The sequence below is a fragment of the Candida pseudojiufengensis genome, assembly GCF_024610245.1.
Source record: "Candida pseudojiufengensis strain CBS 10847 chromosome Unknown scaffold1, whole genome shotgun sequence".
In the NCBI taxonomy this organism is placed as follows: Eukaryota; Fungi; Ascomycota; class Pichiomycetes; order Serinales; family Debaryomycetaceae; genus Lodderomyces; species Lodderomyces pseudojiufengensis.
The window spans coordinates 469,305-482,093 of record NW_026261530.1 but is presented as its reverse complement, the minus strand read 5'-3'; the positions used below and the strand labels follow the sequence as shown (position 1 = coordinate 482,093).

Below are 12,789 nucleotides of genomic sequence, written 5' to 3'. Positions count from 1 at the left end.
ACGCAAGATCATGCCAGTACATAAAGATTTATCACTATTCTCAACATTCGTAAATATTTCATTACTAATTTTAAAAATCATAACTGTTTATGCTAAATTAATATTTTCCACTTACAAAACCAATAGTTCAAGATCAAATGACTGCAAACAATTGGAAAAAGAAACTTGTTTTGAAGAAAAAATTATACGAGCGAAGGATATTAATGAAATAGTTTCAATATTTGGTTATAAAGCAAGAGAATATGTTGTGACCACGAGAGATGGATATTTACTATGTATTCATAAATTGGAAGCTCTACATACTTCAAGCAAAGATGTAGGCAAGAACAATAACAATAAAAAAGTAATATATTTACATCATGGATTATTAACAAATTCAGAACTATGGTGCTTAGGTTCCTCAAAAGAAAAAACTTTACCATATTTATTGGTTGACTTGGGATACGAAGTATGGTTAGGTAATAACAGGGGTAATAAGTATTCCAGAAAACATTTAAAATTATCAGCTTCAAGTCTTGAATTTTGGGATTTTTCATTAGATGAATTTTCATATTTTGACATTCCTGATACAATTGACTATATTGATCAATTTTATGAACTGGACAATAAGCGTAAATTAAGTAATAACATAAGAAGTAATTCCAGTAGTGGGTCAGCTACTCCGATAAACGGGAGTTCAACTACAACTTTGAACGAATCAAATAATTTCATCAATGAAAGTCCATCACAGAAGAAACATCAAATAATTTATATTGGATTTTCACAAGGATGCTCACAATTGTTGGCGAGTCTAAGTTTAAACCCAGAATTGAACTATAAAATTAGTTTATTCATAGGATTGTCACCAGCAATAGTCCCACAAAATTTAAACCATCCCATATTTAAAAGCATAGTGGATCTAACGGCACGAGATAATTCATTCTTGTATAGTTTGTTTGGAAGACGAGCAATATTTCCAAGTGTTTCCTTTTGGTCATCGTGTTTTACACCAAACTTTTATGAACAAGTTGTAGATAAATCACTAATGTATTTATTTGGATGGTCAGGTACCAATATAAATAAAGAGCAAAAAAGAATAGGTTATCCTCATATGTTTTCGAACTCCTCAGTTAAGTCGCTTTTACACTGGTTTCAAATTATAAAAGCCAAAAGATTTCAAATGTTTGATGAGACATGTTCTACAGGATTGACTAAACTTTCTACATTATCTGATTCTGCAAAGTCAAAAGGAAATAGAGTTACACCATTTCCTATAACTGATCATTTAAAAATTCCAATGATGTTATTTTATGGAGATCGAGATATTTTGGTGGATATTGAAAAAACAAAAGAATTGATTTTGAACACGAATAAACATATGGAAAATAAGATGGATGTTGTGTTGTGTGAAACTTATGAGCATATGGATACATTATGGGGTAATGATGTTTATGAATTGGTATTTAGTAAGATTTTGAAAAAGTTGGAGACTTTGGATGATAATGATGTCTTTAGAAATGATGATGAGAAATTAAAACAAAACTTGAACTTAATTTAATGAGGATCTATTTGAAATAATGCTTGATCTGTAGTTGTAAATAAATGTTATTGTAGTTTGGTTGCATAATGTATTATTATTTTTAGTATGTTTAATTCTTTATTTAATCTCGTTTAATTTGGGTGCAAAAAAATTAGAGAAAAATATTAATTCTACATAACAAAACTCTACTGTACAATTTGTATAATTTACAAGGTTACTATGCTCAACAAGAAGAGAAAAATTACATATACTATACCTGAACTTTATGGATTGTATCATGAATACAGGTATGACATAATTCTTTATGATTTACTACCACAGGATCAAAAATTTCAAAATAAAAGATACAATTCAAAAATTAATAACAGAGAAATGTATCCAATTTCAGCATTTGTTTTATTTGAGAGCAATGGAAACCCTAGCAGCTCTAGTTCTGGGATTTCTGAAGTTCAGCAACCAACTCCTACAGCAGTTTTGAAACCGTTTTCACCACCTGATTCTTCATTGACTCAAACGTTACAACAACATCAACAATATCAACAACATCGAAGTCAAATTTATAATGGATATATACAGGAAACTGAGACCAGTCAAGTGTCTAATCAATCTTCATCATTTATTATTCCTGTTATAACAATTGATCCTGGTTCAAAAATTCCACCAGGTGGGCTACATTTACAAGAATTATATAAAAAGTTTCCGAATTGTAAAATTTTTGAAAGTCATCATGTAGAGAAAGAAACAATGAAAGTCTCAAAACAAATTGATGGTCAAGCAATACACATGAGATATTCAAATACAAATCATGTATCGAATACTGTAATCTTGAAAGAAACTAATGAATTGGATAATGAATTAGACTACAGAGCTAGGGAAGCCGATAGACAAGGGTCATACCAAACCATTGACGATGATGCAATGAATATTGAGTCAGCCAATTCAGTGAATTCTTCTAACACCTCATCATCTGATGGTATTATCATTCAAATCCATCCATCTTCATGATGTACTATACAAATTAAATTTTGCAGCAAATCGGATGTACCACAAAATTGATACGAATAAATAATTCAGAGTTTTATTTTTCTCTGTTTCATATATCTTGTGTAGTATGTCTTCTTTAAATCTATTTAGACTATTCTTGTTTCATTACCTACAAAGCACATTACAATTCATATATCATTAAAATGCTAAGACGAATGGGATCAGATGTAATTGGTGAAGTAACTGTTAAAGAGAAAACATGGTGTTATTTCAAATTGATAATGTATGTCGTGAGACTTTGAACCAAGCTACTTGAATTAACAAATACTAACATAAAATTTAGACATCCAGACCCAATAATATTTGAAGAATCAAATAATTCCAAACACTTGTTAGCAAGGTACGATGCAATAGAGATAGATGTTGTTACTTGGAGAACGTTAATAATAAAATCTTTAAGTAAATTATATGGATTAATTGGTGAAGCATCACCATTTGAAATAATAAAAACAGAAAATCAATCTTTGAATAAAACAATGATATTGAAAATTCAATTACAAGATAAAGATAAATTTAATAATTCTTTAATGAGTTATACTTTTAATTTAAATGAATATTATAATGATTTAGATTTGAATTGTAATATTAGAATTGTTAAAACTGAAAATTATATAGGATTAGTTATATGAAAAGATGGGTGAAAAATGGAAAAAAATTATAAAGTGTAACTTATTTAGATGACAACATTCTCTATCTTTAGTACAAGGTCATTACAATGAATTGTCAATGCATTTACTCATGATATTAATTCTGAAGTTGATTTATCTATTCGATCAAATCTTTTACTTTTGCGTAACCTTTTACGCTACCAAACAAATGTAACTGAAAATTTCCAAAACTAAAAAGTTACACTAAAAGTACAGATTGACATTTTCTATTAATTAAGTTCGAGGCTTTAACAACTTAACAACTGTTAACAAGGCATCAAAAGAGTTCAAGAGAATTACAATCATAGGACATTATAAAGAAATCTTAGTTCTATTGTAACTGTATCGGAAGTTCTTAGCTAATTAATACAATCCTTATCATTTATGATTGAAATTTACATATAGTATATCATAACTATCACATTCATTGCGAAATATTCAAGAAGAAGGATTAAAGAAACTTCTACTCAATTGCAATTATTATAAAATAAAAAATCATGATGTTTCCTTTTTGCTCACTACTACTATTGCTATTATCATACATATCTTCATCACTAAGTTTTAGTCCAGAAATATCAATATCGATACATGATGATTTTCCAGAAATAGTAAGATATTTTGATGATTCAAGTAACATTTTGACTTTGAAAAATAAAAAAGCTTATATATCATATGATGATGGGAAACTGTTTGAGCAAGTGAAAGGTATTGAAGAAAAAGTGGTTCAATTTGAGTTTGATCCATTTGTTAAAGAAAGAGCATTCATTATAACTGCAACAAACAATCATTATGTAACTCGTGATAAAGGTAAAAATTGGTCAAAATTTGTATCAAATATTTATGAATATAATGAAGATGGATTAGCTTCAATACCGAAAATGGAATTTAATGCCAAAAATCCTGAAATGTTATTGATATCAAATTATCAATGTCCTGATTCTGGAGAATATAATCATAAATGCCAACATATTTTCCATTATACAACTGATGGATTTAAATCCAAGTCTCAAAAATTACCTTTAAATGCTCATGTTTGTAGATTTGCAAGATCAAGTAAAAATTCGGAAATCGGAGATGAATCAACTATATATTGTTCAGAAAATCAATTAAATTCTCATAAACATATAGTTCTGTCCAATTTATATAGATCAGAGGATTTTTTTAAAAATAAAAAAGAAATCAAATTATCTGAAACAGGAAATGGAGCAATAATTGACATCAAAGTTGAAGAAAGTTTTATGACTATTGTTTCGAGATTAGATAAATATAGTGAACATTCTAAAATAAACTTATATGTGACAAGAAATGGTGATGATTTCAATAAAGCTGATATTCAAATAGATATAAAATATGGAGTCATGACATTTTTAGAATCCTCACCTTCGTCGTTATTTTTATCAGCTATTGATTATAGTCAAGACAAATCAAAAATTTCAAAATTATATAGTTCAGATTCATTAGGTTTAAGATTCAAAGAAATTTTAAGTAAACTTTCATATGTAATGAAAATTCAATATATTGACGGAGCATGGTTAGCAAATGTTGAAGTGGAAGTTGAAGATGATGATGATGAACAAAAATCCTTATACGATTATTTATTTGGTGGGAATGCTGCGAATGCTTTAATTTCCAAGATCTCTATTGATGATGGTGAAAATTGGCAATTATTAAAATCAAATGATGATCGTTGTAAAATTGAGGATGGTTGTTCAGTACATTTATGGACATATGGTCAACTAGGAGGCGAGGGTAAATTTGAAACAGGTCCAACACCGGGAATTTTAATGGGTGTAGGTTCAGAAGGTAAACATTTAGCTAGAAATTATGATCAAATGAAAACTTATGTTTCAAGAGACGGAGGATTATCATGGGATCTTGCATTAGAGAATGCTTGCGTAACTTCATCTGGTGATAAGGGAAACATTTTAATGGCTGTTCCATATAATAGTGTTGCTAAACATGGACCAGTTGATTATTTCTATTATTCATTAGACCAAGGTAAGATTTGGGACAAAGTTAGTCTTGAAAAAGAGATTTTTGTTATTGACATTCTCACTACTATAGATGGAACATCTAAAAAGTTTGTAATTGATGGTTATGCACCAAATAGTAGAGGACAACCTAAGGAGATAATGTACTACATTGACTTTGATGGAGCATTTGATGGTAAAACATGTACTGATTCTGACTTTGAGGAAGTTTATGCAAGACAAAATGGAGATGATACACCTACATGTGTATATGGTCATAAAGAAAAATTCAGAAGAAGAAAACAAGACGCTAAATGTTTCGTTAATCAATTATTTCAAGATGTAAGAGTGTATGAAGATCCTTGTCAATGTACTGAAAAAGATTTTGAATGTTCCTTGGGTTTTAAACCTAGTGATAAAGGCGATGCATGTGTTCCAGATCCTAAAATGATTACCAGTATTTGTAAAGAATCAGGCAAAAATCAAATTGAAATTTTTGATAAATCTAAAATTAGTGGAAATTTATGTGATTTTGGATCCAAAAAAATTGAAGATTTTGCTTCGAAAGAGACTTTTAAATGTTCCGATTATACAAAACCAAATGACGACAATAGTGGTGAAAAAACGGATATTGTAGTTAGTAAAAATGAAGTTGAGGGTCTCATTACTCAATATGTTTACGTCAATACGGATGCTGATGCAAAAATTGCCGACAACATTGTTTTGAAAACTAATGAAGAACGTGTTTATGTTTCTAATGATGGAGGTACTGGATTCACAAGAGTTCCAGTTCATGATAAAATTCTAGCATTTTATACTGGTTTAGTTCCTGGTCAAGTTATTTTAGTCACTGATTCGACTACTTTTTACTATTCAATTGATGGTGGAGGAATGTTCAGAAAATTTAAAGCACCAAATAAGCCTGTTGCATCATCTCCATCACAAGTTTCATTTCATAAAACTGATGAAAGAAAGTTCATTTGGATGGGCGGAGATTGTGAAAGAAATGATAGAAATTGTGAAGCATCGGCTTATTTTACGACAACAGGTGGAGAGAGTTTCAAAAAAATTATGGACAATATTATAATGTGTGATTATGTTGGACCGGTTTTTGAAAAAAGAATTGATAATTTAATTTATTGTTCTGTTAAAGAAGAAAATGGTAAAAAATCATTATATTCAATTGATGGTCTGAAGAAACCTGATAAAATATTTGATGACATTGTAGGATATGCAATTACTGGTCATTATGTTGTTGTTGCAATTATTAAAGATGATTCATTAGAAGCTAAAGTTACTGTTGATGGTACAACTTTTGCTGATGCTGATTTCCCTAAAGACTTAAAAGTTGGTAAACATCAAGCATATACTGTTTTAGATTCAAGTTCGAATTCTATTTTTATGCAAGTTGAAACTAATTTAGAACAAGGGTTTGAATATGGTTCATTATTGAAATCAAATTTAAATGGAACTTATTTTGTTTTATCTTTGGAACATGTGAATAGAAACTCAGTTGGTTATGTTGATTTTGATAGAATTGATAATTTAGAAGGAACAATTGTGGCAAATGTTGTTGCAAATTATAAGGATAAAAAGGGAACTAAAAAATTACAAACTTTGATTTCAAGAAATGATGGTAGTGAATGGGACTTTTTAGCTCCACCAGTTGTTAATTCAAAAGGTGATAAATATCAATGTATTGGACAACCAAGATCTAAATGTGCTTTACATTTACATGGATTTACCGAAAGAGCTGATTATAGAGATACTTATTCATCAGGGTCAGCAGTTGGGTTTTTAATGGGTGTTGGTAATGTTGGTGAATATTTAACAGATCTTGACTCATCATCAACATTTTTGAGTATCGATGGAGGAATTACATGGAAAGAGGTTAAAGATGGAGTTTATCAATGGGAATACGGAGATCAAGGAACTATATTAACATTAGTTGATGCTGTTAAAGAAACAGACACATTAATTTATTCATTGGATGAAGGTAAATCTTGGAATGATTATAAATTTACTGATACTCCTGTTAAAATATTAGACCTTACAACAGTACCAACTGATACTTCACGAAAATTTTTGATTTTAGCTGCTCATCCAAAAGAAAGAAGAGATACTTTAACTTTTTCAATTGATTTTACAAATATTTATTCAAGACAATGTCAATTAGATCTTGATAAACCAAATCAAGATGATTTTGAATATTGGTCTCCATATCATCCTGAAGGTGAAGATAAATGTTTATTTGGTCATGAATCAATGTATTTAAGAAGAGCTATAAATCATAATGATTGTTTTATTGGATCAGCACCATTGAATGAAGGTTATAAAAGAACAAGAAATTGTTCATGTACAAGAAGAGATTATGAATGTGATTATAATTATCAACGTGATATAACTGATAATACATGTAAATTAGTTCCTGGTTTAACTGCAGAAGATCGTAAAAAGGATATGTGTTCAAAACCTAATGCATTTCAATATTTTGAAAGTACAGGATATAGAAAAATTCCATTATCAACATGTGAAGGTGGAAAACAATTTGATTCCTTTTCTCCAAAACCATGTCCAGGAAAATCAAAAGAATTTGATGAATATTATGGTAGAGAAGTTAAAGGTTCAAAATTATTTATAGTATTATTTGTTCCATTATTAGTTTTCATTTTTGCAACTTGGTTTGTTTATGATAGAGGTATAAAAAGAAATGGAGGATTTGTAAGATTAGGACAAATTAGATTAGATGAAGATGGAGAAGACGGTTTCAATCCAATTGAAAATAATCAAGTTGATGTGATAGTAAATAAAATTGTAAAAGGTGGTATTTTTACAGCAGCAGTTATAATAGCAAGTTTTAAAACTATTAGAAAAATAGATAAATTATTAATTGATAAAATTGGTAATAATATTTTTAAAAGACCAGGTAGAAGAAATTATGTTTCAATACCTGAAGAAGATGATGAATTATTTGGAGATTTTGATGAAAATGATGATATTGATGATGAATTAACAAATGGTGTAAGATTTAGTCAAGATTTTTTCAGAGATAATAATCATGAAGAAAATGAAGATGCTCGATCTTTTAAAGAATCTGATTTGGTTGATTTTAATGGTGATAAATCAAATAAGAACAATGATCCAACATCAACAAATGAAAGTTTGTTTAATATTGACGATGACGATGATGATGATGAGGAAGAGAATGAAAATCCACCGAAAAAGTAAAACCTATAAAACATTATTTATAGTAACTCAAATATTAAATGTAATTATAATTAAATATTCTTTTTCATTACGAAACTAACCATATTAAATGCTCTCATATTAAATTAATTGTTGTATAAACACTATTCAAAAGTATCTTGTAACAACTTATATTATTATATTATTTTTCTCTTTGTAAATCAATTTCATGTAATAAATCTTCAGGATTAACAACATCCATCATATCTTGTTCATGAATTCTTTGAACATAACCTTTTCTATTTTTTAATAATGCAAAATAAGGAATTATATATAATAAACCAAATAATGTTGTTGAACCTAATGCACAAGCTAATGAAATTCCAACAACTTTTCCCTTTGATAAATTTTTATTTATATTTTTTAAATCATTTGATGATAAAAATCTATTTTGATCATTTATTAAAATTGATTTTATATCTCCTATATTTGCTGATGATGATGATGTGGAATTTTGTTCTAGTGTATAAACATAGGGAATCCATGATGTACCATTATATAATGCCATATTGACTAAACCATAATCTCTGATATTTAATATACCAGCAACTAATAATATCTTGTTATTATCAAATAAACTTTCATTATAAGATGTTGATTTTTCAGTAGTTAATAATTTTAAATCATTAAATATAGTAGTATTATCAATATTCAAATCTTGATCAATATTATACCAATTATTACCATCAAATCCAAATATAAATTCATCACCAATTGCAATCATTCTATCATCTAATTTTGAACTTGATGATCTATCATTTATAATAAATTTTTTAACATCTTTATTTAATGAATTTAATGAATTTGAAGTATCAAATTCTCCATTATTAAAATTATAAGTTATAAAATTAACTTTATTATTATTTAATAATAATTTTTCACCAGTAATTAATACATTATTTGATGTATAAAATTTCATATCTGTTATAATACCACTAATACTTTGAGTTGTTTCTGCATCATTTTGAGGATTTATCCATCTTGTATTTGAAATATCATAAACACATAATGATGGACAATTTAAAGAACCAGCAGTATCAAAATCTCCACCAACTAATAATTTATTATCTTCATCAAATAAAACAATTGAATTAATATGGATGGCATTACCATTACTATTTGATAAAGCAGGTGGTTGAAATGATGTAAATGTATTATTAAATAAATCATATATTATTATACCTGTTAAATTATCATTATTTATTGTTATAGATCCATGAATTCCCATAAATAAATATTCAGCATTATTATCAACATAAATTGCTTCAATTTCTGAATCATCATTCCAATTAATATCATTATCTTCTAATGCTTTAATTGAGTTTGACGGATTCCTATTATTTATAATTCCAACATTTTTAACATTTCCAGAAGTAAATTTACCTCCAATAATACTAATTGAATCATTTACATAAAATGAATTTGATATAAAACTATTAGAATCTTCAGTAACATTAAATCCAAATTCATTAAATTCAGAATTTGAAATAAATGCTTGATTAATACTATTAAAATCCATTATATTAAAATTATTTCCTCCCAAAATTTGTTGATTAGAATTTAATGATAATGCTTGAGTTAAATTATATGATTTCGAACTCCATTTAAAATTTGTATTATCCCATGTTTTAAAATTTGAACCAGATGATGACGAGAAAATAAAATATTCAATATCATCTATTGTTGGATTAGCAAATTGATCAAATTCAACATCTTCATAATCATTTCCAAAACTAAACCATTGATTCTTTGAGTATAATGCAAAATTATTAGCTTGAGATGTAGTATCATTATCATTAGAAAGATCTTTTAATGATCCATTCAGTACTGAAAATTTACCTAATACCAATAATTGATTTTGAAAAGTGATAGTCTTCGATATTGAATTATTAAATGTTACACCATGTATAGTTTGATCTTCTCTTTTCTTTAAAGTTGTTGGTAAATTTATAGATGTTTCATTTAAAGTTGAATTATATGATGAAATATTAAGAGTTAACAAATTATTATTTGTTAATGTTAAATTATTACTATTAGATTCAAATTGTCCTAATAATGTTAAAGTATCATCAAATAAATTAATTGATTGAATTTCAGATTCATTTGATAATCTTCCACTTAATAAATTAATTGATGAATTTCCAATATATGTATTATTTGTGTTTATTAAAGTTTTATTACCTTCTTTATAATGAACTAAATTTTCATCAAAATTAGTAAAATTAGCTAATGAATATTCAAATAAACCATTTAATTTAATATGAACTAATTCTGATGAATTCTTATTTGTGGTACTGTTTGTATTATTTCTATCATAATACAGATCTAATGAAACAATATTAGCAGTAATTTTATCAACAACCATTATTGGATTTGATTCATCTGGGTTTATAGTATCATGAAATGAAACTTCAAATCTATTATTTTCACTTTCAGAACTATTTAAATGACCATAAAATAAATAATCAAATTTCATATTTTCATTATTTTGATAAATTAATTTAGTTGATAATTGATTATTTTCAATATCAATTACTGTTACATTAACTATTGCTCTTTGTTGACAAGAATTATCTATTGAACAACCTGGGGTTGTCATTATGATGGAGTAATTTCCAGAATAAGTTATATTTGGATAAAAGATAATTTTAGCATCCGTATCTCTAGTGACTAAATAGTCATTCCCTGAAAGTTGTTCATTTATAGTTCGTATAGATTGAAAATTTCCCGACACTATTTCAGCATAATTATTATTATCTTGATTAAAATCTTTATCACAATTTGGTTCATTCAAAGTATTATTTCCATAAGTTGTAATTGAATTTTGATATAATTCAAATCCACTAAAAGAAGCTTGATTACCATACCAATCCAATATTGTTAATCCTAATTGATCAAAACCTATTTGATTTATAAAAGCAAATTCTTGAAAATTTGATCCATATCCTAAATTTTTTGTTTTTGTTGATGGATCATAATATTTAAAAAATGTTCCATCGTCTTCATCAACAAAAACATCATCTTGATTTAAATCAGTTGCATTTTCTTTATTATTATCAACAAAATCATTCAAATCATCAAAACTTAATAATGGACACCAAGCATCACAATAAGCTAATTCATTAGTTGAAGGATCAATATATGTTAAATTCATAATACCATTATTTGGATAAGAATATATTCTAAATAATTTAATACCCTTATCACTATCTGGTAAATATATACGAGCTTTTGTTGGTATTATTCCTTTCATTTCATCAGCTAATTCAACTTTCCATTCAGCTCCGGAATTAGGATTAGCATCCCATATGTGGTTATCAGATGGACAAATAATCTTAGAATTTTCATTTTCATCTTGTGCATTAACTGATGTAAAAGTTCCATGTCTTAAAGATATTACTTGTTCTGCATTAACTATGGTAGAATTAGTTTGATTATGATTTGAAGTTGAATTTGTTGTAATATTATGCACAAGTAAATCGTGTAAACCGAGTGTATTAAATGATCCACCAAATATAATTGATCCATCATTTGTATCATCATCACCTCCTATTTTAATTATACTATTTATTATTGATTGATTTCCAAAACCTTGAAATAGTGTTGAATTTAATGATTTTGATGTTTGATTGTATATTGCTACTCCATTTGTATTATTGTATGTGAAATCACCTCCTAAATATATAAGTTCTTTATCTATGAAAATAGTTTTAACAGTTCCATTAAATCCATTATTAGGTATTATATTTGTTGTTGAATTAGATGTTATATTATAAATAAATGGACTTTTAACTGATTGTGAATTAAATTCAGTAAAATTACCATTTAAAATTATTGAATCATCTGAAATCTTATATAATTGTTCAATTGGTCCATTAAGATTTGCAAATTTTAAAACAAAATTATTGTTTTTATCTTGTAAGAATAAGTTATTATCATTTGTGGTATTTGAATTATTATTATCGTCTCTTTTGTTATTTGAATTTTGATCTCCATCTTCTTCTTCTTCTTCTTGTGAATTTATACTTAAAAAGTCAGAACTTCCAATATATTTATAAAAACTACTTGAACTAAAAGATCCAAAATATCCAATTCTATTACCAAATAAATCATATTTTAGACTAGGTTGAGTAACATTCTGAAATAAGGAATCTCCATTAACGAATGAAATATTATAAATTAAATTTATTAGTAGTAGTAGTAGAATTACTTTTCGATGTATTATTTTGAACATATCATAAGTTTTATATCATTAATTGTATTTGTAATTGTGATTGTACAAAGTGTCTGGTTAATGCTAATTAGCTAAATTGATGATGATGTTGTAAATTATTAAATGGTTGTAAAATTGATGGAAAAATTA

The 12,789-nt window shown here is 27.0% G+C and overlaps 5 protein-coding genes across 5 annotated transcripts; 4 read left to right on the top strand and 1 right to left on the bottom strand. All coding sequences in view use genetic code 12, as the record gives it.

The window, feature by feature from the left end:
- Nucleotides 1–10: 10 nt before the first annotated feature.
- TGL99 (Tgl99p) lies at nucleotides 11–1,537 on the top strand (the record flags this gene model as incomplete). Its single annotated transcript, XM_051758109.1, has 1 exon — nucleotides 11–1,537. One exon carries the CDS (start codon nucleotides 11–13, stop codon nucleotides 1,535–1,537), a length of 1,527 nt encoding a protein of 508 aa, XP_051613699.1.
- Nucleotides 1,538–1,738: 201 nt separating this feature from the next.
- KGF55_003326 (uncharacterized protein) lies at nucleotides 1,739–2,524 on the top strand (the record flags this gene model as incomplete). The annotated part of the gene is made up of 1 exon (XM_051758107.1): nucleotides 1,739–2,524. The coding sequence occupies one exon, from the start codon at nucleotides 1,739–1,741 to the stop codon at nucleotides 2,522–2,524; it is 786 nt and encodes a 261-aa protein (XP_051613698.1).
- A 182-nt stretch (nucleotides 2,525–2,706) lies between these two features.
- KGF55_003325 (uncharacterized protein) lies at nucleotides 2,707–3,192 on the top strand (the record flags this gene model as incomplete). Its single annotated transcript, XM_051758106.1, has 2 exons — nucleotides 2,707–2,786; nucleotides 2,847–3,192. The coding sequence occupies 2 exons, from the start codon at nucleotides 2,707–2,709 to the stop codon at nucleotides 3,190–3,192; spliced, it is 426 nt and encodes a 141-aa protein (XP_051613697.1).
- Nucleotides 3,193–3,707: 515 nt separating this feature from the next.
- PEP1 (type I sorting receptor) lies at nucleotides 3,708–8,408 on the top strand (the record flags this gene model as incomplete). The annotated part of the gene is made up of 1 exon (XM_051758105.1): nucleotides 3,708–8,408. One exon carries the CDS (start codon nucleotides 3,708–3,710, stop codon nucleotides 8,406–8,408), a length of 4,701 nt encoding a protein of 1,566 aa, XP_051613696.1.
- Nucleotides 8,409–8,568: 160 nt separating this feature from the next.
- Nucleotides 8,569–12,660, bottom strand: RAX2 (Rax2p; the record flags this gene model as incomplete). Its single annotated transcript, XM_051758104.1, has 1 exon — nucleotides 8,569–12,660. The coding sequence occupies one exon, from the start codon at nucleotides 12,658–12,660 to the stop codon at nucleotides 8,569–8,571; it is 4,092 nt and encodes a 1,363-aa protein (XP_051613695.1).
- Between the last annotated feature and the right edge of the window lie 129 nt (nucleotides 12,661–12,789).